Source organism: Giraffa tippelskirchi, chromosome 1, assembly GCF_054371585.1.
Source record: "Giraffa tippelskirchi isolate mGirTip1 chromosome 1, T2T-mGirTip1v1.2.pri, whole genome shotgun sequence".
Taxonomy (NCBI): Eukaryota; Metazoa; Chordata; class Mammalia; order Artiodactyla; family Giraffidae; genus Giraffa; species Giraffa tippelskirchi.
Genome location: NC_137275.1, coordinates 215384210 through 215411505, shown reverse-complemented (window position 1 = coordinate 215411505; position 27296 = coordinate 215384210). Strand labels below are relative to the sequence as shown.

Sequence of the window (27296 nt, the reverse complement as noted above, 5' to 3'; positions counted from 1 at the left end):
CCTCCAAAGGTGGCAGCCAATACCCAAAACCAGTTGACTGCCCCACAGAAATATGGGCCCATTGTTGTCAGCCCAATAACTTTTCAAGACAAATTTCTTTTTGGTATGAAATTTCCTAATTTTTAAATGGTGATAACTACTTACACACACGCACACACACACACACCATGCAGACCAATTAAGACATATCAAAGGGCCCAATCTTAGCTTGAGACCTTTGCCACGCAGAATGTTTACACTCTGATTACAGGAAACTGTACTTACTACAGACAAACTTTTAAAAAATAGAACTCTATCTTGCAAAAGACAATCCATCCAAAATAGCTGTTTTCAGTACCCGTTTCCCAACCCCACCCCCGCCAGTCCTTCGTCTGTTTTCCTAGGACAGTTACACTCTCATGGCTGAGACAGCCTGGAATATGCCATTGAGATTCCCAGTCCTCACGGCCAATGTCCAGAGCAAACACGGAGGTTGGGGTGCTTTGTCCAATCAAGACATTCCCTGATGGCAAACTTGTTTGACCTGTACTGACTTGATCCTGTGCATAGCTTTTGAGCAGTCCCAGTATTAAATATTTAAAAAGCATACTGCATTCTCCCTATGCCAGAAATTCAGTAGTTTAAATGAGTTATTTTCTAGTACACTAGAGAAACTTGAAATGCCAATGAATCAAAAATGTTTTAACTTATTACCACAGCTTCAAAGGTTATCAGAGGTAGAAAAAGAAAGAAGAGAGGGAGGGAGGGAAAGAAACCTCAGAAATCATTAGTCCCACTCCTTCATTTTACCAGTAAAGAAACAAAAATTCAGAAAGGTCAAATGATTTGTCCAAGGTTATACAGTGAGTTAGCTGGTAAACTGGGACAGAACTCAAGTTACCTGACTGCAGTCAGGTCCTCTTTCTGTAACACTACACAGCAGTAGAAGGGGAAGCTAGGAGAGAAAGAAGTCTGAAGAAAACAGGTTAGTAAGGTGGGTCCCATGCACCCCTCCCCTGATTTTTATATTCACATTTGGCCTTTTAGGATTATTTCACATGCTACTTTCTTCTCTTTCCACAGACTTTACCAACCCTTCATCACTCTCTACCAAAAGTTGACATCCTTGCAAAGAAGGGTAAATGACAAAAAGCTACTTTTCCTAGCTGCCAACCCACCAACGCTGCAGCTACTAATCAATGCTGTGGCAGTATACACCCCAGGTGTTTAGTAAGGGACCACTGTGACTAAATTTCCTGCTAATCAATGCTGTGATAGTTTACACCCTAGGTTTTTAACGAGGGAGAACTGTGTAAACCCACACCCCGCACCTTACTATATTTCCAAGAATTATTCTGCAGAGTGAAATCCCCGATGCCTGATGAGGCCAGAATTACTTTTGAATGTCTTCTCGCACTCATTGCATTCATACTCCCTCCTTCCAGTATGAATTTTCAGGTGTTCTACAAGGATTGAGCTCCGGCTGAAGGTTGCCCCACAGTAGTTACATTCATAGGGTTTCTCTCCAGTGTGAATCCGATGATGTTCGTTGAGAGATGAACTCTGACTAAAGGATTTTCCACAGTCCTTACATTTATAAGGCTTGACACCCGTGTGAATTCTCTGATGACGGCTGAGGAGTGAATGGGTAGGGAAGGCTTTCTCACACTGGGTACACTTGTAGGGTTTTTCTCCTGAATGAAGTCTCTGATGATAAATTACAGATGTAAAATGGCTAAAAGTCATCCCACAATCATTACACAAATATGGTTTTTCTCCAGTGTGAATTCTCTGATGTCGGGTAAGGCAAGAATTCTGTCTGAAGGCTTTTCCACACTCACCACATTTATAGGGTTTCTCTCCGGTATGAATTCTCTGATGTTTGGAAAGGGATGAGCTGTGACTGAAGGATTTTCCACAGTTGTTACATGTGTAGGGTTTTTCTCCAGTGTGAATTCGCTGATGCTGAATAAGAGATGAACTGTCACTGAAGGGCCTCCCACAGTCTTTACATTTATAGGGTTTCTCACCAGTGTGAACTCTCTGATGTTTAATGAGGTGGGCGCTTAGGGTGAAAGATTTCCCACAGTCGTCACACTTGAAGGGCTTCTCTCCACTGTGAGTTCGGTGGTGTGGCGTGAGAGATGAGCTGTCACTGAAGGCTTTTCCACACTCATTGCACATGTAGGGTTTCTCCCCAGTGTGAATTCTCCTATGCTTGGTCAGTGAGGTGCTATAGCCAAAGGCTTTCCCACATTTGCTGCATTTATGGGTTCCTTCTCCAGTCTCAGTCCCCTCGTCTTTATCTATGGCTGCATCTTGACCTAAACTTTTCCAACATTTTTCACACGTAGAGGAGTTTTTCTTACTGAGGGATGAGCTTTGAGTAAAGGCTACTCCGCAGTTACTACACTTCTGAGACTTCTCCCCTACACGGCTTTTCTGATGTTTCTGATGTTCAGTCCGAGAAGAAGAGTGACTTAAGGCTTTCCTGCCTTCGTTACATTTCCTTGGCTTTTCACCACTATGTTCTTTGCGGTTCGGAACAAGGTCTGAATGAAAACTAAAGGGTTTCTTGCCTTCATTGTACCTCCGAGATTTCTTCCTTAAGTAGACTCTCAGATGTTTAATTAGATCCGAGGGTGGTTTGAAGCTACTTCCAAAGGGACTCCTTTCTGGATCCAATTCCTCACCCTTACTGCCTCTCCCATGAGCTTTCTTCTGTGTGGTTTGTCCTTGTGAATGTTCCCTATTGCTACCACCATCCTCGAATCTGCCATAACGTTTCCAGGATTCTCCCATCGAGTCACAATCGCCACTCATTAGATACCTTTCTATTATTTTATCTAAAGTCGATTCTTCCATAAGAACATCTTGACTTCTGCCAGATTCCTTCAATCCACCACCAAGTTCACACTCTAAAAGAAATAACAAACAGAGTATTTCCTGTTTGCAACAAAGAAAGCTGCTGCATTTGCGACTAGGAACAGAGACAATAGAAACTGTAAGAAACAGGGCCTGGAACATTTTCAGAGTCTCATAAAGCAGGGAAGGGAAAAGTGACATGGGGAAACTGGGGGAACTGAGAGTTTAGGAAAAATATTGAGGAATGTGATAGGTTTGTGCTTTATAGTTAGAGATGCAAGTGCTCACTCTTGTTTCAAATTTCTGTAATAGGTTCAAACTTACTCTCCTTACATCAATTTATTCTCTTTCCAAATAATAATATGACAGTGCAAGTGTTTATTGGATAATTAACAAATGCCAGGTCCCATACCAAGCAATTTACTTGAATTTCAATTAATTTTCACAATAACCCTATGAAGTAGGACCTATCATTATCCCTGGTTTATAGATATGACAACTAATCACAGAGTGAATGTAATTAGCTTACCCAAGGTCACATGTAAGTGCTAGAGCCACCCAGTCTGACATCAAAGCTCACTCTTTTGATCCCTATACCACACTGCCTCTCCTCAAAGCAGCCTAATGCCACTAAGTTTACAGACAATGTTAATCACGTCACAGACATGCAACACCACCTATGTTAGACTTTCACAGGTTAACACCCATCTGGCCCTACCAACCTTTTTGTTTAGTTGCTAAGTTGTGTCTAACTCTTTTGCGACCCCATGGACTGTGCTCCTCTGTCCATGGGATTTTCCAGGCAAGAATAATGAAGTGGGTTTCCATTTCCTTCTCCAGGGGATCTTCTCAACCCAGGAACCAAACCTGCGTCTCCTGAACTGGCAGGCGGATTCTTTACCACTGAGCCACCAGCCCCCTACCAACCTTGCAGATACTCTAACCAGGCACCTATTTACTGTCCATGACAGGACTGCATTTTCAGTCCTGTTTTTTCAGTCTTCATGCTTCAAACTGCCTAGAATTCAACCCCGGAGCACCTTTACTATCACAAATATAAAAGTCTGGTAAGGCCTAGGGTTCAAGTCCCAGAGTCTCTAACACCACACTCTCCAGGTGTGTGCTCCTCTCTGAACCTTCAGTTCAGTTCAGTCGCTCAGTTGTGTCCGACTCTTTGTGACCCCTGGACTGCAGCCCAAAAGACTTCCCTGTCCATCACCAACTCCCAAAGCTTGCTCAAACTCATGTCCACAGAGTTGGTGATGCTGTCTAACCACCTCATCCTCTGTTGTCCCCTTCTCCTCCTGCCTTCAATCTTTTCCAGCATCAGGGTCTTTTCCAATGAGTCAGCTCTTCACATCAGGTGGCCAAAGTATTGGAGTTTCAGCTTCAGCATCAGCCCTTCCAATGAGTATTCAGGACTGATTTCCTTCAGGACGAACTGGATGGATCTCCTTGCTGTCCAATGGACTCTCAAGAGTCTCCTCCAACACCACAGTTCAAAAGCATCAATTCTTCAGTGCTCAGCTTTATGGCCCAACTCTCACATCTATATATGACTACTGGACAAACCAAAGTTTTGACTATACAGACCTTTGTCAGTAATGTCTCTGCTTTTTAATATGCTGTCTAGGTTGGTCATAGCTTTTCTTTCAAGGAGCAAGAATCTTTTAATTTCATGGCCGCAGTCACCATCTGCAGGGATTTTGGAGCCCAAGAAAATAAGGTCTGAACCTTGAATTCCTTTATTAATTCCTTTATTTATCATTCATCTTGGCTCTTTTTTATTTTTTCTTTCATTTTGGCTCTTAATCATGAGCTTACAGTATCACTTTTGTAAGATTGATTTTTAACCAGAGAACTATAAAATACAAAACGCTGGACAGCTCTAAAGACTTCAGGAGGGCTTCCCTCTATGGTCTCAGTTGCCGACATGTCATCCAGGCTAAGGAAGATCTGGAAACTTAAGGGTCACATGAGCCACAGGCACAGCAAACACTGCAAACGTCCTGGAGGCCAGGGTAACACTGGTGGGATATGTCACCACAGGATCAACTTTGACAAATATCACCCAGGTTAACTTTGGGCTTCGCTGGTGGCTCAGACAGTAAAGAATCTGCCTGCAATGTGGGAGACCTGGGTTTGATCCCTGGGTCGGGAAGACATCCTGGAGAAGGAGATGGCTACCCACTTCAGTATTCTTGCCTGGAGAATTCCATGGACAGAGGAGCCTGGTGGGTTACAGTCCACAGGGTAGCAAAGAGTCAGACACAACTAAAGGACAAATGTTACACTACACTAATTTTGGGAAAGTTGGTATGAGGCATTACCACTTAGCAAGGAACCAGGGCTTTTCCCCAAATGTCAACCTGGATAAACTATGGACCTCCGTGAGTGAGCTGATATGGTAAATGCTGCCAAAAACAAAATTGGAGTTGCTCCTATCATGATGTGGTACACTGGGGCTACTCTATAGAGTTCTGGGGAAGAGAAAGCTCCCAAAGCAGCCTATCACACTGAAGGCCAAATTCTTTAGCAGAAGAACTGAGGAGAAGATTAAGAGGGGTAGGGGCTGTCTTGGTAGCTTGACGCTACATGGATGGAGGTTCCTTAAGTGCTAACAAGTGCTTTCCAAAAAAAATAAAGAAAATAAAATACAAAATCCTATTACCTGGAAGTTAGTCATTACTAAAAATTATGTTTTTTTCCTAGAAATTTTCTACATATTTTAGAATGGAAAATCTATGTATATAATATGTAGTTACTTTTTTCATAATTCTTTCCCATCTCATTGGTTAATTCTTCATAAAGATACTTTTTATGAGTTATATAATAATCCATCATATCAGTGTTACTACTAATTATTTCTGTATGGAATGTTTATCAAATGATTAATATTTCCTCAGAAGTAAGTCATAAAAGTGACTAAACCAAAGGGTAGAAAAGTTCTATCACCACACAATACATGATCAGAAGTACCTGATTACTCATTTCTGGTCAAATGTTTTTTCTCTAAACCTCTGCAAATTTGATTCATAATAAATAGTGTTATTCTTTAAATGTAACTTACATTGCTGACCAGTGACTTGGAACATTTTTGTCATGTTCAGAGCTATTTAAAGTTTCTTTCTGTCAGTTATTTTGGGCAGCTATCTGTTGAAGTTCTTTTCTCATTTTTCTAACAGAATCAGGGTTCCTTACTGATCTGTATGAGCTTTTCATAAATCATGGCTATTGATTACAGCTTTGTCTGTCGAAAACTTTTTCTCTAGTATGTTATAAATGACTTCTCATCCGGTCCCATCACTTCATGGCAAATAGATGGGGAAACAGTGGAAACAGTGTCAGACTTTATTTTGGGGGGCTCCAAAATCACTGCAGATGGTGACTGCAGCCATGAAATTAAAAGACGCTTACTCCTTGGAAGGAAAGTTATGACCAACCTAGATAGCATATTAAAAAGCAGAGACATTACTTTGCCAACAAAGGTCCGTCTAGTTGAAGCTGTAGTTTTGCAAGTAGTCATCCAATCAATCCATCCTAAAGGAGATCAGTCCTGGGTGTTCATTGGAAGGACTGATGTTGAAGCTGAAACTCCAATACTTTGGCCACCTCATGCAAAGAGTTGACTCATTGGAAAAGACCCTAATGCTGGGAAGGATTGGGGGCAGGAGGAGAAGGGGACGACAGAGGATGAGATGGTTGGATGGCATCACCGACTCGATGGACATGGGTTTGGGTAAACTCCGGGAGTTGGTGATGGACAGGGAGGCCTGGCGTGCTGCAGTTCATGGGATTGCAAAGAGTCGGACATGAATGAGCGACTAAACTGAACTGAACTGAGCTGTAAACAGCCATGAGTTTGACTTAAATGAAGGGCTAATAAGATGAACTAATTGTGGAGAGGGTACTGTCAGTATATGAGCCGAATGACCCCAGCAGGTACACAGCTCTGGCCCAAGGTCTGGTTCTGGAGGCCCAGGGCACCCCCTTCACGCGGGACTGTGGTTGGCATCTCCCCAACAACAAGATGGTTTCTAGGGATGACATCTAAGTCTTCATCATCCTCCTGTGAGGGCCAGGCAGTTACTCCTGAGGGGTTCAGTCCTGAACCTCCCTCCACTATCCCAGTTTCTCCACGCATACGTCTCTCCCAACCCAAATTCTAAAGCTGTTTTCCTGACCTTCTTTACTGGCAATTTAACTGAAAAAGGGGGGCTTCTCTGATAGCTCAGTTGGTAAAGAATCTGCCTGCAATGCAGGAGATCCCAGTTCTATTCCTGGGTCAGGAAGGATAGGCTACCCACTCCAGTATTCTTGGGCCTCCCTTGTGGCTCAGCTGGTAAAAGAATCCACCTGCAATGTGGGAGACTTGGGTTCGATCCCTGGGTTGGAAAGATCCCCTAGAGAAGAGAAAGGCTACCCATTTCAGTATTCTGGCCTGGAGAATTCCATGGATATACAGTTGATGGGCTCGCAGTGAGTCAGACACGACTGAGAAACTTTCACTTTCATTGTAACTGAAGAAGGGGTGCCAGTTAGATCCAAAATTACAGCTCATGGCAAATAAAAAAAAAAGGAAGATGGACTAGAGAAAAGTGTTGAAGAAAACTCTTCAGAGTCCCTTGGACTGCAAGGAGATAAAACCAATCAATCCAAAAGGAAATAAACTCTAAATATTCATTGGAAGGACTAATGTTGAAGCTCCAATACTTTGGCCACTAGATGCCAAGAGCCAACTCATTGGAAAAGACCCTGATGCTGGGGAAGATTAAAGGCAGGAGGAAAAGGGGAAGACAGAGGATGAGACGGTTGGATGGCATTATTGACATAAAAGATATGAGTCTGAGCAAGCTCCAGGAGATGGTGAAGGACAGGGAAGTTTGGCATGCTGCAGTCCATGGGGTAGCAGAGTTGGACATGAATAAGCAACTGAACAACAACAAAGAGAAAAGTAAATTATTGTTTTTTCTTAAAATAAACCAAAGTATTGATATATAGTGAAAGTGTAAGCGTTAGTCACTCAGTTGTGTCCCACTCTTTGAGACTCCATGGACTGTAGCCCACCAAGCTTCTTTGTCCATGGACTTCTCGAGGCAAAAATATTGGAGTGGGTAGATTCCCTCCTCGAGGGGATCTTCCTGACGCTGGGATCAAACCTGGGTCCCCTGCATTGTAGGTAGATTCTTTACTGTCTGAGCCACTAGGGAAGCCCAACTGATGTATAAATAATCATTTATTATAATTTTTAAAAATTTAGTAAGATTTATTATTAAAGTTTAAGAAAGAGAAGAATAAAGAAAAAATGTAATTCCTCAAAGATAACCAGTATTAACATGAATACTCTCCAAATATTAATAGTAAAAACCTGTATGTATACATTTAGACATACATATATATGTACGTTTTTTTCTTCTAACAAAACTGGATTATACTAAACATGCTGTCCACTGGATGAATTCCTACTTATTCTTCAAGATTCAATTGTTAATTATGTCCTTGCTCCTATATTTTCCCATTGCTCCTTACACATGCCATCATTATAGTGTACATCCCATTATCAACACATTTTGCCCTGATATCTGTATCTATGGCATTCATGGAAATCTGCCCTTCAAATCTCCTCTGGGGCACTTACTTGATAGCCCCTGTTGATGCTCATTGACTCTACTAGAGCATCACACCAAGGCCACTTCACCAGGGGTGCTCCCAGTCAACAAGAATGGCAATTACACTCAGGCCCATTTCAGCGAGGCATATGACTCTGCTAGATGACTTTGGCAGGGAGGTTCATTTTTGGCTTTGCTAAAATCTTCTCAACCTGCACTTCAATCTAAGACTTCCTACTCAGCCTTCCTTCCTTCCCTCTCCCGTCACAGGTATCAGACCTGCATCACATTCGTAGCAGTCCCAGCCTCTTCCAGTCCCTGCAATTATTCCCCCCAGTAAGTCTCTGATGGGGCCAATCTTGGCATCCTTCTCAGAGGACCCAAACTGAGTTTCTCTCCTATTAAAATGAACATTCCAGGAAGGCAAGGCAGAAATTTTCATCATCATAGCACCTAGCCCACCCAACATTTCACAATCTCTTTCAAATGACTTGGTAGGCAACTGTTTCAATGTCCTTCTCTACTTTTCACCAACTCACCTGGTCTACAGCCTTTGGAGACTTCTTTTTGCAGCAGCTGTGGTAGGCCAGCCCACTTCAGCTGGGAAACCAAATCTAACTTGGAAACTGGAAAGCCTGTTCAGAGAAAATAGAAAATGTCTTTTTTTTGTCTAGAACAAAGACATTCTAACATTCATAGCCTTTAGTTCTTCAAGGAAGAGAAGAAGTTGTCAAAAACAGACTTCAGTACTGGAATTTGAGGAGAAAATTGGGGAAGGTATGGCCTTGATGACAGCAAAATGATGCTCAACATTTTCAGTTCAATGGAGCAGAGACACTTTTTTTTTGAGAAAACACTATACAAAAGTACATTTTTAGGACCCATTTTAAGGTTTAGGCATATGACGCCTGTAAACTCAGCCAAAACTTTTAATAGCACTTATCTTCCAATGTTAGTGGACAAAAAGATACTCAGTTTAGACACTAAATCATGAAGAGAATATGTCTTTACCCAGAAACTCTAGGTTCCTATAGTTCTCCAGCAGCACTTCCTTATATATCTCCTTCTGGGAAGGCTCCAGTTTCCTCCACTCTCCTCTGGAAAAGGTGACAGCCACATCTTTGAGTGTCATGGATTCCTAGAACACCAAAGACAGCCTGTGTGCACTGTGTTACTCCCAAACAGATCCTAAGAATTCAGAGAACTAATAGATGTGATGGTTTTCAAGTCTTTAATAATTAGCAAGCAAACTGCAAGGTAGCTATTATATGACCACATCAAGTGATATAAAACAAGATTATGATATAATCCCCTCCTTTTCCATTTAGTCCTTGGTGTGAAATGCTATACAAGGATTCTCTGGAATGACTAACATTGATCAAATTCACCCTAACATACTGATTTCTAGGATTAAGAGAAAATATTAAGTGAAGAACACAAATTACACTTTCCAGTCCCCAAATCTACAGAATCAATGTAAGTTCTATAGGCTTTAAATTAAACATGGAAGAGTAACATCACTGACTACATTCCAAATTATAATTTCCAGTTGGTTCTAAGTAGCAATTATTTTCTATCACAATCAAACAAGGATCTGTGTTCAATAACATACACTTACAATTACTCTAAATTATAAACAAGCACAATTAATCATTAAAATACACTTTTTGTAGCATCCTCTATAGCAAAACATTTTGACAGGCAGTACAGCCGAGTCGTTATTAGCACCTGTAGTAGCTTTCCTGTGGCTGCTGTAACAAATTACCATAACTCTGGTGGCTTAAGAAAACAGAAATTTATTCTCCCAAATTCTGGAGACTAGAAGTCTGAAATCCAGATGTTGGTGGAACTGGGCCCTCTGAAGGAGAATCCATTCCCTGCCTCTTCCAGATTCCTTAGTTGCCAGCATTCCATGGTGTTCCTTGGTTTGCAGCCTTATCACTCCAAGCTTCACATTGCTTTCTCCTGTTCCTGTGTTCAAACTCTAAGTACATTTTAATGTCACTGAGGGCCCACCATACAATCCAGAATAATTTCCTCATTTCAAATCCTTATTTTATCACATCTGCAAAGACCTTTCCTCCAGGTAAATAACATTCTCAGGTTCCAGAGACAAGGAAGTGGATATACATCAGGGAGATATGTCCCCTGATACATGTCCTCTCAGAGCCATTACCTAGTAATCAGAGCCATTACTAGGCTACTAGAGAACTATTATTTACCACTGAGAATAAGAATTTTTTTCCTGAAAATTATTGGTATATAGAAACTACTGATTTGTAATCAGCTACTTTTCTCAGCCACTAAATGAATTTTAGTACATGTTCAGTTGATTCTCTGAGGTTTTCCAAAAACATTACACTATCTGTAAATAATATACATCTTCTTTTATATCCATACTTACCTCATTTGTTTCTCATCACACTGGATTGACTAAAATATTCAGAAAATACTCATTAATACAATAAGATGAGACATCCTTATCTTTTTAATGGTATTTTGAGGACTGCTTTTTATTTTGCAACACTATCCAGACGCTTTTTTTTATCATGTTCAAGAAATATAATTCTATTTCCACCTGACCAGTCTTATGAAGAATAATTGCTGGATTATAGTAAATAATTTTGAGCTTATTAAGAGTCAGACTTATGACCAATTCTGATAACTGAAGTAAAATAGCATTTGAAGAATGAGCCCTAAGAATGTGAAGACTGAGAGGAAAAGGAGATGGTCTTAATTAGTCTAGTGTCTTTATACCACTCATGAGGAGCTCAGTGAGTATGTACTTAAAAATGAAAGGTCTGTTACTATATATGGTGAATATGTTAACTAGACTTACTGTGGTGGTCATTTCACAATATACACAAACATTGAACCATTACATTATATACCCAAAACTAACACAATGCTGGGTGTCAACTAGACTTCAATTTAAAAATTAACTTCAGAATGAAAATTTATGGTTAAAAAAAAAAAAGAATGAAAACCAGTGAAAGGAAGCTTACCTGGGACTCAGTATTTGGAAGAACAGAAACTATTTTATCTTCTTCAGGGTTCTCCTCTTGGGAAATAACAGAATCTTGAGCGATTGGTTCTAGGAAGGGGAAAAAAACAATTCAGCCTTTCAAATGGGCTCCTCAGACTAAAAATTATTATATATGTCACTCTGGAGAAAAAGATCAGATTAAACAAAGAAAAAGTTTTTCCTACACTCTTAAAACACAGAGGACAGCCACACATACAGTTTCCTACTGAAACCCAAGCTTTCCCCCACTACCCTGTAAAATCTTCTTCCAATTCCTAGGCTCACAAAATCTGATTTCCTTCATTTCATATACCTACTACTTTAATATATTTACTTTTCATAATAATCTTTAAAATATTTATGAGATGTATTAAGGTGGAACAGCGTATGTGTAATATCATGTAGTAATATGCTTCTTTCATTTTCCACAAAAGTCACTTATTGAATGAAAACACTCTTTTGTGGAGTTTACTGTCGTATCTTGAGATGATCTCTTCCCACTTCCCCCCTCCACTTATTAATCTCACCTTCCTTTTCTTCAAGCACTTGGGTCAAATCCTCTACTAGGGTCACCACTTCCTCACTACTCTCAGGATGTTGGGATTTGACCCAAGTCCTGATCTCCCCAGGCAAGATGGTCAGGAACTGCTCAAACACCAAAAGCTCTAGAATCTGTTCTTTCGTGTGGATGTCTGGTCTCAGCCACTGAACGCAGAGCTCCCATAGCTGATTCAGGGTTTTTCTGGGTCCAGCCTCTTCCGAGTAACAAAACCACCTGAACCTCTGTCTGAAAGACTCTGGGTCAGCAGTGTCTCCTCTCATGAGAGCTTCTGGATTCCCGGGAGTCTCCATCCTAAGGACTTTGTTCTGTTCACTTGAGACCAGTGTGTGAGGATCTGGGGAGACAGCTGTCATCTCGCTTAGGCTACTCCTGCTTGCAGTGTGTATCATCAACAGAAATCCAGTCTCCTTTAGACTGAGTGTCAGCACAGTCCACCAACAGGGACTCTCCAGCAAAATACCAAGTGTTCCAGGGATCCACTTTATGGTCCTGCAGAAACCATCAAGAAATATAAGATACAAAATAAGTGAAATAAATTGTGAATCCTAAAAAAAACATTGTTTTTGATTTGGTTCTGTTAGAGATACATACACACACACACATATTCTCAGAGGCGTAGAACTGCCCCGCCCAACTACTATATTAAAAGAATGATTTTCTCTGTAGGTGAAAAGCTGAGAAGTAACTTGAGGGTAATTAAAGGTACGTACCCTCCAAGAAAACAGTTTCTTTTGATACTCCTCATCAGCAAAAGGTATCAGAAAAAGCTCACTGCTACAAGAGGCTCCAAACTGACTTCACTCTTGCCCTCTTTTGGTGAATGGCCGGCCACACAGTTTCCCACCAGTTGCTCAACTCAGAAACCTGATTTCATATTTGACTCTCAAATTTCTCACACAGTCAATAACCATGTTCTGGTGGCAGTATTTCCTAAGAACCTCTCTATTCTCTATTACTGAAATTACCTAAGGACAGCCTTATTCAATTTCAGTCTTACACTGAAGCCTACGGATTTCTTCTAACATCCAAAATATGGTCTTATAACTCCCCAACTGTCTCAAGACAAAATTCAAATGCAAACGTCACGCATGATGATCTTGAAACCCTGTCCCAATGACCTCACCTTCAGCTGCAGCTGCCCCTGATGGACCCTGCAGCCATAAAGAAGTATCTCTCCATTTCCAGCAACTCTTAACCCCTTCCGCCTTTGCACTAGTCATTCATTCCCTCCCCTAGGAATGCTGCCGTATTTTGCTCTATCAAACTTGCTCATTCTTTAAAACCTGACTCCACTGCCACCTCTTGTATGAGGCTTTCTCTGATCCCCAAGTACTCTTCCGCGCAGTCGGCCCTGTGTTGCATGCGTTCTCATTCCATAAATAACTGACGATCTACAACGAACTGGAACCTGGCACTATGGATTCAGACGTGAACGGGTCAGACGGGGCCCCCACCCTCACAAAGCACTCAGGAAATGACAATACAGTCTCAGATGCGCTACACTGCGACAAGTGAGGACACTCTCCTCCAGCTACAACTGCAATTAATTACCCACCTCCGAGGGGCACAGAGCGCCGCACACACTATGCATGACGTCATTTATTCCTCTTCCAAATATTAAGCGCCCACCACGTACCTAGAGCCGCGCTGGACACCTGGGACTCTGCAGTAGCTAAGACACTCGTCCCGATCTCCAGGGAGCTTACAATAAAGGCTCCCTGAAAATGTGACGCAGGCAGAAAGAAGTTCTCAAAAGAGGAGGAGGGGGGATTTGCCCCACGGGGTACGCTCGGCAACGTCTGAAGACATTTTGGTTATCACGACTGGGGAGGAGGGATGCTTCTGGTACCTAGGGAGTGGAGCCGGTGATGCTGCTAAACATTTCGCGATGCACGGGACAGCCCCCCTACCCACACGCACACACAATGACTTTTCCCGCCCAAAATACCAAAGTAGCGAAGTTGCAAGACCGTAGGCTCAGGGAAGGGATGGAGGAAAGCTCCATCCAAGAGCGCGCTTATCTCCCGCAGAAGCTGCAACATTGGAAGTGCACAGCCAGATTGCCCTCGGCCCCCACCCCGCCCCAGGTACGCCCTCGGAACTGGCCACCTGGCCTCGGCCCCCAAACTAGGAGCCAGGGGCAACCGCTACCTGCGTCAACACCCGCAGCCAGGACCAACGCCACCGCAATGAGCTTCTAGAAACTGGTCCTGCAAGAGCTGCGCGCGCAAGGCGGCGCGGGGCTGAATGCGCCTGCGCAGGGGCGCTGAACTACGATTCCCGGGATGCGCTTGTCCCGCTTTGAGAAAGGTCTGTGGTTTCCATAGGCTCCCAGGCCGGCCTGTTGCGCATGGTCTTTGGGAAGTGCTGGTGGTCTCAGCTGCGGAATTATTGCTGCGCCAGAGGCCTAAAGGCCTACAGTCATGTCAGGTTTTCAGATCTATGATGTTCTGTTTCCTTGGTAACCTCAAAGCATCCTTCCCCTCTTCCTTCCTTACCCTTCCCTGAAATCCAGGCTGCAAACCCCCCACCGCAGAAGCAAATTAGCAATGCATTCAATACAAGTCATAATGCCGCAACTTGAATTAAACAAATATCAAATGTATTACTTTTACACCTGCCACCATGATTGTCCAAACCGCCGTCATGCCTCGCCTGGATTAATGCAATGGCGTCTTGACTTCACGTTTCTTCTTTTGTCTCTTCACATTGCAGCCAGAGAGATGCTTAAAAAACGAAAAACAGCTTATGAACTTCCTCTGCTGAAAACCCTGAAAAGGTTTCCCATTTCACCCAGGGTAGAAATTCTAAATTTTACAGGGCTGATGGAATCTGGCCACTCATAAACTCCCTGACCTCTTCTTCTACTTGTGTGTTGTCACGGTGACCTCCTCGCTATCCCTCTCCCTCCACCCTGCCTGGCACTTACGGCTGACTTGCCACCTGCCTAGGTAACTTGTATGGCTCACGTTCCCACCCTTTCATATGTTCTCAATGAAGCCTTGGGTCGGGAAGATCCCCTGGAGGAGGAAATGGCGACCCACTCCAGTAATCTTGTGGGGAGAATTCTATGAACAGGGAAGCCTGGCATGCTGCGGTCCATGGGGTAGCAAAGAGCAGGACACGACTGAGCGACTGAACAACAGCAAGAACCACAGAGTCGAGCAATTTTATGTGTTTCCACACCTGGAACCTAGAGCCTAGATAACAAGAATCATATCCCATGTCCTCTGTATATAGCTCCTTTCATCTGCATTATGTCTCTGAGATTTATCACCATTGTCGCTTGTGGTTACAAATCAATGAAAATCATTTATTTTCATTGCTGCCTAGTATTCCCCTATGACCTTTTATGTACACTACGGTTTCCTGTTTTCACAGTCCCTTGCCCAGCTTCCAGGCCATATCTTACATGGAAGTGAGGAGGAAGTTTATGTGTGTGAAGGGGTGAGTCTGTCTGATTTTTCTGCTTCCTCTAAAATCACCCCACATTAAAGAAACTGAAAAGCCGTGGTCCTGCCTGCTCGTCTCCACCCCTAGTTTTACAGAAAATGACGCCCAGTGAAAGGCAGGGGCTTGCCCAAGGTCCCTCAGCTGGTAAATGGCAGAAGCCTCGGCTCTGACCAGAAGCCTCTCAGGAGGAGGAAGCACATTTTCCTCTATAGCTAGATGGAGGAGGGCAGCTGAGGGCTCTGATCAGGAGTCCAGGACAAGAGTTTTGAAAGTTATTTAAGTGGCAAACTATATCCAGAAGGAATATTAAAGGTGAAAGAGGAACACTCTTGGTTGAAACCCTGGGTTCTCTACCCCAGGCAGCCTTTGAGGTGTCTCCTTAGGATTCTGGGGACCTCTGAGCTCCTGCAGCTCCGAAAAGCCTCAAGGATATCAAGACCTTGTTCCCAGGTGCCTATGGCTCTGGCTCAGCTGGGACTCCAAGGATTCAAGAGCCAGAAGAGGCCATGATTTCCTGTCTGGGAGTGATGACTATTGCCTGAGAAGGAAAAAAAAGAAAGCTCTCCTGCTTAACCACATGTACTTAAAAAATTACATATAGACTTACTATCAGTTCATTCAGTTCAGTTGCTCAGTCGTGTCCGACTCTTTTGACCCAGCATATCCCACTCCTAGGTATTTACTCACCAGAAATGAAAACATATGCCCCAAAAAAAGAGCTGTGTGGGAATGCTTATAGCCGCGGTATTAATGCATATGCCCCAAACTGGAAACTATTCAAATGTGTGGCAACTAGTGAACAAATTGTCTTACATTCACATAATGAAATATTACTCAGTAACAAAAAGGAGTGAACTGCTGAAATATGCAGCAGTATAGCAGAATCTCAAAAGCTATAAGAGAGAGATGCCAGACAAAAAACAGTATATACACTGCATGAGTACATTTACGTGCCATTCTAGAGAGACAGAGCTACAGGGACAGAAATGAAATCAGTGGTTGCCAGTTACCAGGAGTGGAAGGAAGGGACTCAGGGAACTTGTTGGCGTGATAGAAATACTCTATAGCTTGATTAATGGTGATCATCACATAATTGTGTATGCCTGTCAAATTATATGGCCTTCCCTGGTGGCTCAGATGGCAAAGAATTTGCCTATAGTGCAGGGGACCTGGATTCAATCCCTGGATGGGGAAGATCTCCTGGAGAAGCGAATGACCACCCACTCCAGTATTCTTGCCTGGGAAATCCCATGAACAGAGGAGCCTGGACATTATATAAATAGACTTGTACCGCTTAAATATGTAAATTTTATTATGAGTGAATTATACCTTAATATAAATGAAAGCATAATTTTATGTAACTCTTAACAGCAGCTTTTTTTGGTAAGCTAAAAACTGGAAACATCTTAATGATCAGCAAGTGATGAATGGCTACAAAATAAACAATACTGGGACAGCCATACAATGGAACACTTCAGAACAATGAAGAGGAGGGTTTATTGATACATGCTACATCCAGGTAAATTTGCTGGCATGTTGGGTGCAGCACTTTCACAGCATCATCTTTTAGGATCTGAAATAGCTCAACTGGAGTTCCATCACCTCCACTAGCTTTGTTCATAGTGATGCCTCCTGAGGCCCACTTGACTTCACATTCCAGAATGTCTGGCTCTAGGTTGGTGATCACACCATTGTGATTATCTGGGTCGTGAAGATCTTTTTTGTACAGTTCTTCTGTGTCTTCTTGCCACCTCTTCTTAATATCTTCTGCTTCTGTTAGGTCCATACCATTTCTGTCCTTTATTGAACCTGTCTTTGCATGAAATGTTCCCTTGGTATCTCTAATTTTCTTGAAGAGATCTCTAGACTTTCCCATTCTCTTATTTTCCTCTATTCCTTTGCACTGATCACTGAGGTAGGCTTTCTTATCTCTCCTTACTATTCTTTGGAACTCTGCATTCAAATGTGTATATCTTTCCTTTTCTCCTTTACCTTTTGCTTCTCTTCTATTCACAGCTATTTGTAAGGCCTCCTCAGACAACCATTTTGCCTTTTTGCATTTCTTTTTCTTTGGGATGGTCTTGATCCCTGACTCCTGTACAATGTCATGGACCTCAGTCCATAGTTCTTTAGGCACTCTATCAGATCTAATCCCTTGAATCTATTTGTCACCTCCACTGTATAATCATAAGGGATTTGATTTAGGTCATACCTGAATGATTTAGTGGTCAGTTTTCATTCCAATCCCAAAGAAAGGCAAAGCCAAAAAATACTCAAACTACTGCACAATTGCACTCATCTCACATGCTGGTAAAGTAATGCTCAAAACTCTCCAAGCCAGGTTTCAACATTATGAAAACCATGAACTTGCAGATATTCAAGCTGGATTTAGAAAAGGCAGAGGAACCAGAGATCAAATTGCCAACATCTGTTGGATAATCAAACAAGCAAGAGACTTCCAGAAAAATATCTCAGTTCAGTTCAGTCGCTCAGTTGTGTCTGACTCTTTGCGACCCCATGAATCGCAGCACGCCAGGCCTCCCTGTCCATCACCAACTCCTTGAGTCTACCCAAACCCATGTCCATCGAGTTGGTGATGCCATCCAACCATCTGATCTTCTGTCATCCCCTTCTCCTCCTGCCCCCAATCATTCCCAGCATCAGGGTCTTTTCCAATGAGTCAACTCTTCGCATGAGGTGGCCAAAGTACTGGAGTTTCAGCTTCAACATCAGTCCTTCCAATGAACACTGAGGACTGATCTCCTTTAGGATGGACTGGTTGGATCTCCGTGCAGTCCAAGGGACTCTCAAGAGTCTTCTCCAACACCACAGTTCAAAAGCATCAATTCTTCAGTGCTTAGCTTTCTTCACCGTTCAACTCTCACATCCATACATGACCACTGGAAAAACCATAGCCTTGACTAGACGGACCTTTTTCTGCTTTATTGACTATGCCAAAGCCTTTGATTGTGTGGATCGCAACAAACTGGAAAATTCGTCAAGAGCTGGGAATACCAGACCACCTGCCTTGCCTCTTGAGAAATTTGTATGCAGGTCAGGAAGCAACAGTTAGAACTGGACATGGAACAACAGTTTGGTTCCAAATAGAGAAAGGAGTACATCAAGGCTGTATATTATCACCCTGCTTATTTAACTTATATACAGAGTATATCATGAGAAACGCTGGGCTGGAGGAAGCACAAGCTGAAATCAAGACTGCCAGGAGAAATATTAATAACCTCAGATACGCAGATGACACCACCCTTATGGCAAAAAGTGAAGAAGAACTAAAGAGCCTCTTGATGAAAGTGAGAGAGGAGAGTGAAAAAGTTGGCTTAAAACTCAACATTCAGAAAACTAAGATCATGGCATCCAGTCCCATCACTTCATGGCAAATAGATGGGGAAACAGTGGAAACAGTGGCAGACTTTTATTTTCTTGGGCTCCATAATCACTGCAGATGGTGACTGCAGTCATGAAATTAAAAGACGCTTGCTCCTTGGAAGGAAGGTTATGGCCAACCTAGATAGCATATTAAGAAGCAGAGACATTACTTTGCCAACAAAGATCCGTCTAGTCGAAGCTGTGGTTTTACAAGTAGTCATGTATGGATGTGAGAGTTGGACTATAAAGAAAGCTGAGTGCCGAAGAATTGATGCTTTCAAACTGTGGTGTTGGAGAAGACTCTTGAGAGTCCCTTGGACGGCAAGGAGATCCAACCAGTCCATCCTAAAGGAAATCAGTCCTGAATATCCATTGGAAGGACTGATGTTGAAGCTGAAACTCCAATACTTTGGCCACCTGATGCGAAGAACTGACTCATCTGAAAAGACCCTGATGCTGGGAAAGATTGAAGGTGGGAGGAAAAGGGGATGACAGAGGATGAGATGGTTGGATGGCATCACCGACTCAATGAGTAAACTCTGGGAGTTGGCGATGGACAAGGAGGCCTAGTGTGCTGCAATCCATGGGGTCGCAAAGAGTCAGACACGATTGAGTGACTGAACTGAACTGAACATCTAGATAAAATCTCAAAGTGAAAGAAGTCAAACAAAAAGAAAATACATAGTATATTATTCCATTTATACGAAATTATAGAAAATACAAATTTACCTATAGAGCAGGCATGCTAAGTCACTTGGTCATGTCCAACTCTTTGTGATCCTCTGTCCATGGGATTATCCAGTCAAGAATACCAGAGTGGGTTGTCATTTCCTCCTCCAGCAGTTATCTATAGTGACCAAAGCAAGTCAGTGCTTGCCTGGAAGGAGAGAGGGCCTAGAGGGAGAGAGGTAGAAATTACCATGAGGGATCTTTTGGAGGTGACAGACATATTCATTATATTGATTGTGGTGATATTTTCATTGTGTACACATATGTCAAAACTCATCAAATGGTACTCTTTAAATATGTATAGTTTAGGGACTTCCCTGACGGTCCGTGCTTCCAACACAGGGTGCCTGGGTCAGGGAACTAGATCCCACATGCTGTAACTAAAACCTGGTGCTGCCAAAATACATAAATAAATATTTAAAAAAATTTAGTGTATAGTTTATTCTTTATCTGTATAGTTTATTTAAGGGACTAGACCTGATAGACAGAATGCCTGATGAACTATGGACAGAGGTTCGTGACATTGTACAGGAGACAGGGATCAAGAAAATCCCCATGGAAAAGAAATGCAAAAAAGCAAAATGGCTGTCTGAGGAGGCCTTACAGATAGCTGGGAAGAGAAGAGAAGCGAAAAGCAAAGGAGAAAAGGAAAGGTATTCTCATCTGAATGCAGAGTTCCAAAGAATAGCAAGGAGAGATAAGAAAGCCTTCCTCAGCGATCAGTGCAAACAAATAGAGGAAAACAACAGATTGGGAAAGACTAGAGACCTCTTCAAGAAAATTAGAGATACCAAGGGAACATTTCACGCAAAGATAGGCTCGATAAAGGACAGAAATGGTATGGACCTAACAGAAGCAGAAGATATTAAGAAGAGGTGGCAAGAATACACAGAAGAACTGTACAAAAAAGATCTTCATGACACAGATGATCACGATGGTGTGATCACTCACCTAGAGCCAGACATCTTGGAATGTGAAGTCAAGTGGGCCTTAGAAAGCATCACTACGAACAAAGCTAGTGGAGGTGATGGAATTCCAGTTGAGCTATTTCAAATCCTCAAAGGTGATGCTGTGAAAGTGCTGCACTCGATATGCCAGCAAATTTGGAAAACTCAGCAGTGGCCACAGGACTGGAAGACGTCAGTCTTCGTTCCAATCCCAAAGAAAGGCAATGCCAAAGAATGCTCAAACTACCGCACAATTGCACTCATCTCACACGCTAGTAAAGTAATGCTCAAAATTCTCCAAGCCAGGCTTCAGCAATACGTGAACTGTGAACTTCCAGATGTTCAAGCTGGTTTTAGAAAAGGCAGAGGAACCAGAGATCAAATTGCCAATATCCGCTGGATCATCGAAAAAGCAAGAGAGTTCCAGAAAAACATCTATTTCTGCTTTATTGACTATGCCAAAGCCTTTGACTTTGTGGATCACAATAAACTGTGGAAAATTCTGAAAGAGATGGGAATACCAGACCATCTGACCTGTCTCTTGAGAAACCTGTATGCAGGTCAGGAAGCAACAGTTAGAACTGGACATGGAACAACAGACTGGTTCCAAATAGGAAAAGGAGTACGTCAAGGCTGTATATTGTCACCCTGCTTATTTAACTTATATGCAGAGTACATCATGAGAAACGCTGGGCTGGAAGAAACACAAGCTGGAATCAAGATTGCCGGGAGAAATATCAATAACCTCAGATATGCGGATGACACCACCCTTATGGCAGAAAGTGAAGAAGAACTAAAGAGCCTCTTGATGAAGGTGAAGGAGGAGAGTGAAAAAGTTGGCTTAAAGTTCAACGTTCAGAAAACTAAAATCATGGCATCTGGTCCCATCACTCCATGGGAAATAGATGGGGAAACAGTGGAAACAGTGTCAGACTTTACTTTTTTGGGCTCCAGAATCACTGCTGATGGTGACTGCAGCCATGAAATTAAAAGACGCTTACTCCTTGGAAGGAAGGTTATGGCCAACCTAGATAGCATATTTAAAAGCAGAGACATTACTTTGCCAACAAAAGTCCGTCTAGTCAAGACTATGGTTTTTCCAGTGGTCATGTATGGATGTGAGAGTTGGATGGTGAAGAAAGCTGAGCGCCGCAGAATTGATGCTTTTGAACTGTGGTGTTGGAGAAGACTCTTGAGAGTTTCTTGGACTGCAAGGAGATCCAATCAATCCATCCTAAAAGAGATCAATCCTGGGTGTTCATTGGAAGGTCTGATGTTGAAGCTGAAGCTCCAATACTTTGGCCACCTCATGGGAAGGGTTGACTCATTGGAAAAGACCCTAATGCTGGGTAGGATTGGGGGCGGGAGGAGAAGGGGACAACAGAGGATGAGATGGTTGGATTGCATCACCGACTCGATGAACATGGGTTTGGGTAGACTCCGGGAGTTGGTGATGGACAGAGAGGCCTGGCGTGCTGCAATTCATGGGGTCGCAGAGAGTCGGACACGACTGAGCCACTGAACTGAACTGAACTGAACTTATTCTTTATCACTTAAACCTGGATAAAGCTTAAAATTTTGTAACTCAATAAACCTGACTTTCAGAAAAGAATGAATATTGGAATAACTGAGTGAAAGGCAGAAAGACAGGCTAATGGGTGGGCTAAAAGATGGGAGGGCTTAAGCAGTAGAAGAGTTGTAAGTGGTCATCAGGTCTACAGTGTGTCCCTGGGAGTGGGTCACTGCAATGGAACGAAGGGGAAGGTGAACAAGAAGACACATTCAAGGAAAGCAAAGGCCAAGTATGGACGGCTCCATCAATGGATATTGACATCCAAGATGCTCCAGGACTTAGAATGGAGAGGAACACCTCACCTAGGTAGAACACTGGCCCACAGGCAGCAGTGAGGAACCAGGAGGATGCTGATTGTACCACCTGACCAGTGGAATGTGAGATGTAAGAGATTTAGCACTGTATAAGGAAGAGGGTTGCATGAAGAAAGCCATCATCAGACACGGCAGGAAGTAGAAATGGGTTCTGTGACACTGAAGTTGGAGGGGGTTCACAGCTACTAAACTGGTTCCAGAGGGCTCAGTGGAGGGTTTGGAGGTAAGAGAGGTTGGGTCAGCCTGAGAGAATGCGCAGAAGTATGGCGTTTGTAGTACAAGCACAGAAAAATTCTCTGCATTTCCTAGCCTGGGGTAAGTTTAAGGGTGTCAATAGCTGCTTTTCTTCTGTCTGATAGTGTGTACAGCATTGTTCGCCTATGAATATTCCTTGCCTCATAGATCCAGTTCCAAAGGTGATCTGGGCAGAGTCACAGTATATTTCTCTGGGTGGGGCTTAGAATTAAATGATCTTTGAGCCCCTAAATACAAAACTGGACTCCCATGAAACATGCTAGGCATTCATGACCCAGGAGTCAGTTCTCATCCTTGGAGCTGGCTGCTTGCTAGACACTGGATGCCAGTTTTCCTCCAAAGTCCCCACTGGCTGGCCTCTGATGCTCTTGGGGACAAAACACAGGGACAGGCTGCAATGTAGCCAGATGATTTTCTGAATGTGTTGACCTTATCTAGTTACAGTGGATGTCCTTACTGGCTTAGGAACGTTCACCTTTGCATTGACCGCAGCTGGCTGTGTTCCTGTTTGCTTTACAACTCAGATTTCTCATTAATGACAGTCTTTGTTCTTCCGTATAACCTGTCCTATATTTAAGGCATCTATAGTACTTTTTGAAAGTAAGTAGGTAGAAAGGGAGAGATAATCAATAATGTTTACTTAAGACAGTGCACATATTCAAAATCTAGCTTCTTAGCTTTTTTCTCATCTCCATACCAACTCCTCTACCTTGATTTGTTGTTGTTCACTTGCTCAGTTGTGTTCAACTCTTTGTGATCCTGTGGACTGCAGCATACTAGGCTTCCCTGTCCTTCACCATCTCCAGGAGCTTGCTCAAACTCATGTCCATTGAGTTGGTGATGCCATCCAACCATCTCATCCTCTGTTGTCCCCCTCTCTCCTGCCCTCTATCTCTCCCAGCATCAGGGTCTTTTCCAACGAGTCAGCTCTTCACATCAGGTGGCCAAAGTATTAGGCAAGAATACTGGAGTGGGTAGCCGTTCCCTTCTCCAGGGAATCTTCCCAACCTAGGGATCAAACCCAGGTCTCCCGCATTGCAGGCAGATTCTTTACCATCTGAGCCACCAGGAAAGCCCCTACCTTGGTTAGTGATATTAGCTACTCTGTCGCTTCTCTGAACTGGAAAATTCAGGATTAGTCTTGCTGTTCTTGAATCTATCTTGAATTGTCTCTTGAATCTGAAGCTCAACTTTCCATCTCTACTACTTTTCATCTGGAATACTGTAATAGCTGCCAAAATAGTTGCCTCCCTTTCTCCTTTCCTTCAATTTATTTCCATTTATTAAACATCTGAGTATACAAATGAATTGATATGAGTTTAATGCAACAGGACATTAACAATCAAGTAAATCACAATTTAATCTGTAAATCACAATTTAATCAAGTAAATCACAATTTAATTCTGATTTCTCATAAAGACAGAATAGAAGTTTCTCTCAGATTCAAACTTTTTCTTGGTACCAAATTACAGGAAAAGCTATTCCTTGGGTAAATCACAATTTAATCAGTAAATCACAATTTAATTCTGATTGTCTCATAAAGACAGAATAGAAGTTTCTCTCAGATTCAAACTTTTTCTTGGTACCAAATTACAGGAAAAGCTATTCCTTGGGTGAAGGACACTGGAAAACGTAACAGTCAATTTCTTCAAATGGATTTTCTTTTTAGAAATGAAAAAAAAAAGTTAATAATGAAGCAAAGTAGCTCTGGAAGCCTAAATAAAAGCCTAAAGCAAAGTCCTACTTTTGAAGGCTAGTGGGTTTAGCTGAGCTGAAGGAAATGAGGCATTTTGGAAGGTAGAAAAACATTGAGCAGTACCTCCAAAATTATGAGGGGAAGATATTTCCAACTTAGAATTCGATTGCAGTCATTCTGGTTGTTAAAGTGTAGATATTGATGTTTTCAGACATGCAAGTCTACACTGTTCACTTGCCAGACTCTTTTTTCTCAGGAATCTCCTAGATGAGAGGCAAATTATGAGCCAGGCTGCTGTCTTTGTAAATAAAGTTTTATTGGAACACAGCCAGGTTCCATTGTTTATGGCTACTATCAGTGTTATAATGGCAGAGTAACTCGAAGCTGTATGAGCCACAAAACCTATTTACTAGCTAGTTCTTTACAGAAAAAGTTTGCCAATAAGGTGCATTGTATCTCAATTATAAATGAGAAATCTCTGGTAATGAGAGTAACAGTTGTGATCTTTTTCAGGCTAAAACGAAGAAGTCAGAGCGCAAAAGATGAAAGAGAGGACTTCTTTTTACCAAAAGATGTGTTTAAAATAAGTAGACTAAAGCAAGGTACAGAGAGGAAGTGACAGATTAAAGCTTTTTGGGGGGTGGGGCACACCATACAGCTTGCAGGATCTTAGTTTAACCCATCACCCCCTCCCCTCCCTGAAGTGGAAGTCCCAGTCCTAACCACTGGGCTGCCAGGGAATTCTCAAATAGAGCAATTTTAAGGAGAATGAATATTTGCTCTTTAGACTAGTGGGATGTGGTTATTACTGTTTGTTTGATTGCTCAATTTTCCCATTCCCTATCACAGGGTGGATCAGTGATCTAAACTAAATCAATCAACTCTCTCATCCCAAGATTTTAAACTTGACACTGTTAAGGAAATGAAACTTTGTTTTGTGTTTGAATCAACTGAGGTGATTTTAATTTCTACAGCTACCAGAAAGAGGAATTCGGAATACTCTTGGGCTGATAAAAAGTAGCCACAGAGTATTTATAGTGCCTCCAAGGCTTGTGAATTCATTTGTGATGTGAATGAGCAAATTCAATTGCTTAAGACAGCAGCCTCTTATTAGGTATTAAAAAAACTATATCATAATAATAAGAAACAGAGCTGACATATGTTGGAAATTTAAACATGATCTTTGTCCATTTAAGAGTTAATCTCTTCTTCACTGTGCTCCTCTAGTCATCAGAATGTCAATTTTTCTAATCATCTCTTCTGTTGTTGAGAAATGTTAGACCCACAGAGTAACTTGGGCTTTTTGTTGTTATTGTTGCTTTTGTTTTTTTGACGGCACCCTGTGACATGCGAGATCTTAATTCCCCAACTAGGGATTGAACCTGCACCCCTGCTGTGGATGCACGGAGTCTTAACCACTGAACTACCAGAGACGAACTCAACAGAGTACTTTGGATTCCAAGAGAATTTATGTCAACACTACATAATTCTCACCTATTATCCTTTCAACCTATGGTCTGTTTTAATTTCAGCCAAGGTTGAATCAAAGTTTGGGATTTATGATTCTTATTCTGCAACATCTGGAAGTGAAAGGCCGTGTTGTTGCTGGATCATCTGGGGGCAGCTCCTTGGGGGATGATCTTCAAGTTTCTGTTATAGAGATCCGGAGAACGGCCCAGTTTCTATCCTTCATGAGATCCGGAGAATGGCCCAGTTCCTATCCTTCATGAGATCCGGAGAACGGCCCAGTTCCTATCCTTCATGATGTTTAGTTTTTCTCTGTTTCTGTAAACAACTTCACTGCTGTGTGTGCTATGCTTAGTCCAGTCATGTCTGACTCTTTGCTGCCCCATGGACTGTACCCCGCCAGACTCCTCTGTCCATGGGATTTTCCAGGCAAGAATACTGGAGCAGGTTGATATTTACTCCTCCAGAGGACCTTCGTGACCCAGGGATCAAACCCATGTCTTTTCATCTGCACTGGCAGGTGGGTTTTTTACCACTAGCGCCATCTAGGAAGCCCAGACTACTCCGGTACTCTTCTTCACATATGATTGTACATGGGTGAGCTTTTTTTCTGTACCAGGAACCAGAGAAACCCCAAATGATACTCAGTCAGTCAGTCAGTTCAGTCGCTCAGTGGTGTCCGACTCTTTGCAACTCCATGAATTGCAGCACGCCAGGCTTCTCTGTCCATCACCAACTCCCGGAGTCTACCCAAACCCACGTCCATCGAGTTGGTGATGCCATCCAACCATCTCATTCTCTGTCGTCCCCTTCTCCTCCTGCCCCCAATCCTTCCCAGCATTAGGGTCTTTTCCAATGAGTCAACTCTTTGCATGAGGTGGCCAAAGTATTGGAGTTTCAGCTTCAACATCAGTCCTTCCAATGAACACCCAGGATTGATCTCTTTTAGGATGGATTGATTGGATCTCCTTGCAGTCCAAGGGACTCTCAAAAGTCTTCTCCAACACCACAGTTCAAAAGCATCAATTCTGCAGCGCTCAGCTTTCTTCACCGTCCAACTCTCACATCCATACATGACCACTGGAAAAACCATAGCCTTGACTAGACAGACTTTTGTTGGCAAAGTAATGTCTCTGCTTTTAAATATACTCAGTGACAATTTGTAGATAGTGAATAAAAGTGAGAGAGAAGATAGGATTATAGGCTACTCCCAGGTCTCTGGTTTGATCAACTAGATGCTGGATCCACACAATCTAAGGGATACCAGAAGAAGGTTTGAGAAAGGAGATGAAAATTCACCTTTTAATATTGACAAACATGTAGGACATCTAGGTAGAGACCACTTAACTGGAGAAAGAAATCAAGGATATTTAGTAATTGAAGATGAGGGAGTAGGGATTGCAAAGAAGAGCAGGTGGCATGAGAAGAGTTCTACGGT

The 27296-nt window shown here is 42.5% G+C and overlaps 1 protein-coding gene and 1 pseudogene across 8 annotated transcripts in view; one reads left to right on the top strand and one right to left on the bottom strand.

Moving 5' to 3' along the window:
• The window catches only part of ZNF483 (zinc finger protein 483), a 61574-nt gene that overhangs the window by 25321 nt on the left and 8957 nt on the right, over positions 1–27296 (bottom strand). For 2 of the 8 annotated variants that reach the window (XM_081574426.1, XM_081574427.1), the window contains exons 1-5: positions 14192–14231; positions 12006–12529; positions 11459–11547; positions 9465–9591; positions 8993–9088 (exon numbers count right to left, since the gene is read on the bottom strand). In XM_081574426.1, the coding sequence (XP_081430552.1) occupies positions 8993–9088; positions 9465–9591; positions 11459–11547; positions 12006–12429 (736 nt within the window). In that variant the 5' untranslated portion in view covers positions 12430–12529; positions 14192–14231. Of the gene's footprint in view, positions 1–93; positions 2898–8992; positions 9089–9464; positions 9592–11458; positions 11548–12005; positions 12530–13163; positions 13411–13676; positions 13890–14191; positions 14232–14657; positions 14767–15017; positions 15088–19606; positions 19772–27296 lie in introns of those variants that run through there. The other 6 variants (XM_081574422.1, XM_081574424.1, XM_081574420.1 and 3 more) reach the window with 6 other exon arrangements.
• LOC145539717 (large ribosomal subunit protein uL15 pseudogene) lies at positions 4778–6898 on the top strand (annotated as a pseudogene).